The sequence below is a fragment of the Myotis davidii genome, unplaced genomic scaffold (genome assembly GCF_000327345.1).
Source record: "Myotis davidii unplaced genomic scaffold, ASM32734v1 scaffold205, whole genome shotgun sequence".
Taxonomy (NCBI): domain Eukaryota; kingdom Metazoa; phylum Chordata; class Mammalia; order Chiroptera; family Vespertilionidae; genus Myotis; species Myotis davidii.
The window spans coordinates 4,266,840-4,270,780 of record NW_006297573.1 but is presented as its reverse complement, the minus strand read 5'-3'; the positions used below and the strand labels follow the sequence as shown (position 1 = coordinate 4,270,780).

Genomic DNA, 3,941 nt, shown 5'->3' with positions numbered 1-3,941 from the left:
CAGAGAGGACATGTCTTTCTATAGACAAAACTAGAAAAACATACCTGAATTTACATATGCACAAATATAATACAAATATGCATACTATTTGTATATACATATATTCACACAAATATATATGCATATATATATTTATCTTATCTAATAAAGAGTGAATATGCAAATTGACCATTATACCCGAACAGTCAAGATGGCTGCGCCCACAGTGGAGGCCAAGTTCCTGTAACGAACTTAAGGAGCAATCAGCAGGGACCTGAGGCTGTGACCCCTCCTGGTGGGGCTTGATGGGGGACCTCAGGCCATGCCCCCCCCCAGCACTGGGCCATGGGACCTGAGGCTGCACCCCCTGCCTGGTGAGGCTTGACAGGGGACCTCAAGGCATGCCGCCTGACCTGGCCTGGGCCAGGGGACCTCAGGCCATGCCCCCCGACCAGCAGGGCTTGACAGGGGACCTCAGGCCATACCCCCCACCCTGGCACCAGGCCAGGAGACCTGAGGCCGCACCACCTGAAAGGGCTTGATGAGGATGAAGCCAGCCGGGTCTGGATCTAGCCCAATGGGGTTGGAGCCAACCAGGTCTGGGTCTTGCTCAATTTCAAGGTGCACGTGGGTGGGCAGGGACTTGACTCTGCTTTCCATGGCATGCCCCAGACTCTGACAGGAGGAAGATTTTCATATACATTTTACTAATTTTCTTTCATCTCTGACACTTCTATTTAGAGAAAGGGCAAATAGCAATATTAAAATGTTTCCTCTAATTAATTCCCTTTTAATGTGCACAAATTTTGTGCACCGGGTCACTAGTGTATACATATGCATATATATATGTATGGATACATATATGTGATAAACTCATGAATTCACACCAATGCCTCTAATTCCAGTGCACCCCCACATAGGGTTCCTTCTTTACTCTCCCACCCATATTTGATTCCCCTTTCCCATGTGAGAATTCTAGCTCCCAACAGCATGAACACATTTTCTCATTTGCCCAATGCCACAATACATTTAAAATAGTTTCAAAATTGTTAAACATATCCACCACAAGTTGAATAAGGTATATATACTAAAAAAAAAAATCCAGTAGTTGGTTTCAATTCTCCCCTACTCAACCTCACCCAAGAAGGAAGGTAAATAATCAAATACTGTGTTCATAAGTTACTTGGATTTTTCTTTCTTTTGCTTTTTCCTCTTCAATGTGGTTGTAGTATTTATTTGAAATATAATTGGGTTCATTTGTTTCCATTTGTTTCCAGTTTTAGGTTTTTCTTTCCCTTCTCATCTTGCTTTAATTTTATTTTTGAAAATGTAGAACATTAACATGTTTCCAGTGGGGGGCATGCAGGAGGTAGCTGATCAATGATTCTCTCTCATCACTGATGTTTCTGTCTCTCTCTCCCTCTCCCTTCCTCTCTGAAATCAATAAAAAATATTTAAAAAAATAAACAACTCAGTGTGGTATGGTCAGCATCATGTGGAAACCATCCCAGACCTTCAGAATCCGTAGTTTACAAAGACACTCCCCCACCAGATGATTCTTATGCTCAGTCATAGAAGCGCTGAGTTGAATGCCTTAGAAGGCATACAGGCCTCTGGTAGGTACCCTAGAGTGGCCCCTGTCCTTCTGGGAGTTGGGGGAGGGGAGAGGGCGCAGCAGGGAGATCCCTGCCTGCCACTGTGATGTCACAGAGTAAACCTCATGTGTCAGCCAGCCCCACCCTGACTGGTGTACTAGCTGCAGGTCATCCTTTCCATCCTCTCCAGACCACCTTACACCACCTTAGCACTCTGCAGGTAAGAGGGAGCCTGATTCATCTTCACACTAGATACTCATTCCACTCAACTAGTTAAAACAGAGAAGATAAACTGAAACATCTTTGACTCAGAACTTCAAGTGAATGAACAAGTCCTCTCAACTGACTCAAAATGTTTGTCTCACCCAGAAGGTAAGTACCTTTATTTTTGACATCTCATGACTACCTTGTGTGTTATCCCTTCTCTCATGTGTATCCCAGAATGTTGGATTTGTAATACAGGTTATACAAATTCACCAATTTATTTCATGAGCTTACGGTAAGGAACTTGAGAACACACTATAGGATTACACAAAATGGAATAAAAATATATTACTCAAGCCCAGTTTTTATTGATAAACCCAGAGATGCCCATACCGTGGCCTCTAGCTCTTTCATCCTCTTCTATGAAAATGTCCATTTCTTCTTCCTTTGCCTCTTCATCTTACTTTTCCTCTCTGTTCCCAGAGCTGCTTACAGCCCCTAGCTTTTCTTTTTTCCCCTCCATCTGTATGATTCCCGTTGCCAAAATTGGGCTCCTGCTCAAAGGCCCAGTGGTAGTGGGAATGGAAAAGATGCATATGACCCTACTGAACTGAAAGAGTAGATATTAAGTTATCTTCCCAAGAATGATGAGGCACCTCCATGGTCCTGCTGGGAGCCAGCTCCGGCCTGGAATCTGCTGGAACTAAGGAGAGCATAACCTTATGCTCTTTTGGTCTCAGAGAATCTGAGAGAATCTGCAGGGGTCCTCCCAGATCCTGGAAGACGCTCAGGGCCAGCAAAGATGTTTTGGCTTGTAAGAACCTATATCTGAAAGTAACTTGCCTCCCATTTGAACAAGTTGGGGACTACCAACCTTCAGCTCAAAGGGTTCCTAAGAAAGAGTTTTCATTATCATATATCTTGCCATTCTCAAGAGAGAAAAATGAAGCTTACTGTTAGCTAGAGAAATACACGCACAGAGCAATGTGGCATGCTGCCCATTGGCTAGAAGTTAGGGATCTCAGAAGAAAGGATAAGATAGGGCCTAAGAAGGGGACACAGTGGGACTGCAGAGCAGAGCTAGTGATTGAGGAGCCATCGGTGTGGGCTCAGACTGCTCCCTACCTCAGAAGCAGCCCCAAAGTGAATAGGTGCTCAACTGAAGATCCTCAAAAGTGAGTAAGAATATGACAGAAAGGGCCAGCTGGGGTAAATTTTATTTGCCACTGGCTTATGAGGAGAGGCTCGGGGAATGTGGGAGAGTCTGGTTATCAGTCTTTACCTGAAGTATAAAGTACACGTAACCTATTGCCTCATTCTGGGTGAGTTTCCACCATCCGGCCTGCAAAGTGAACCATGTGATAAGGTGGCCGTGCCTTCCCCTTTTCCCGAGGGGCAGCCTTCGGATGACTCAGGCGCATTGACTAGCTTGGCCTTGCGCAGCCAGCTGCTCCGAATCTGATTCCTCAGGTGCTGTGGATGCGAGCAGGTGCTGGTGAACAGTCTGGCAAGGTGTCTGGTACACAGTATGGTTCCCTTCCTCAGCTCGTTCTCCTAATTTAACTCCGGAAATCGCCCCTTGGTGAGAAAGGACTAGAACTCAGGTCTGCTTAGGGATTCGTGGCCAAAATTTCACAGAAGTGAGGCAAAGACACAGCCTGGCTTTAGAACAGGAACTAGGGACCGGAACGATGGGCGCAGGGAGGTGCCTGACACTGGGACCCACAGGCCCGGGTGGGAGAATTCCTCGGGTGACCCGGCCCCAGCACACCCTGTCGCCGCCCCACCGAAAGGCCTCGCTCGCAGCCCCCGCCCAATTCGGCGTCCACTTGGCGGCGCCCCCGGCCACGCCCCATCGCGGCCTTGGCTTCTCCAAGGTTCCTTCTCTGGGAGGGGCCCCGCGACGCGGTTCTCCTCAGACGCGGGAGGATGGGAGGAAGAAAGGACCCCCGCTCCCTGCCCCGCCCTCCGGGAAGTCCTGGCCCCGGGCCGCTAGGGCGGGACCAGCCAAACAATGCAAAACACTCTCCGGGCGCGTCGCCGTGGCAACGCGCGCCCGTTGCTAGGCGACCCGGCGCCCTAGTAAACCGCGTGCGGGGTGTTACTCATCCAGGGAGGGGGGGCGATGGGGAGCTGGCGGGGACTCGGCCGGGCTCCCGCACC

The 3,941-nt window shown here is 48.5% G+C and overlaps 1 protein-coding gene across 1 annotated transcript in view; it reads left to right on the top strand.

The window, feature by feature from the left end:
• The first annotated feature begins 1,898 nt into the window (after positions 1–1,898).
• The window catches only part of GSG1 (germ cell associated 1), a 16,813-nt gene continuing 14,770 nt past the window's right edge, over positions 1,899–3,941 (top strand). The window contains 1 exon segment of the mRNA XM_006773280.2: positions 1,899–1,946. Within this exon segment, the coding sequence (XP_006773343.1) occupies positions 1,899–1,946 (48 nt within the window).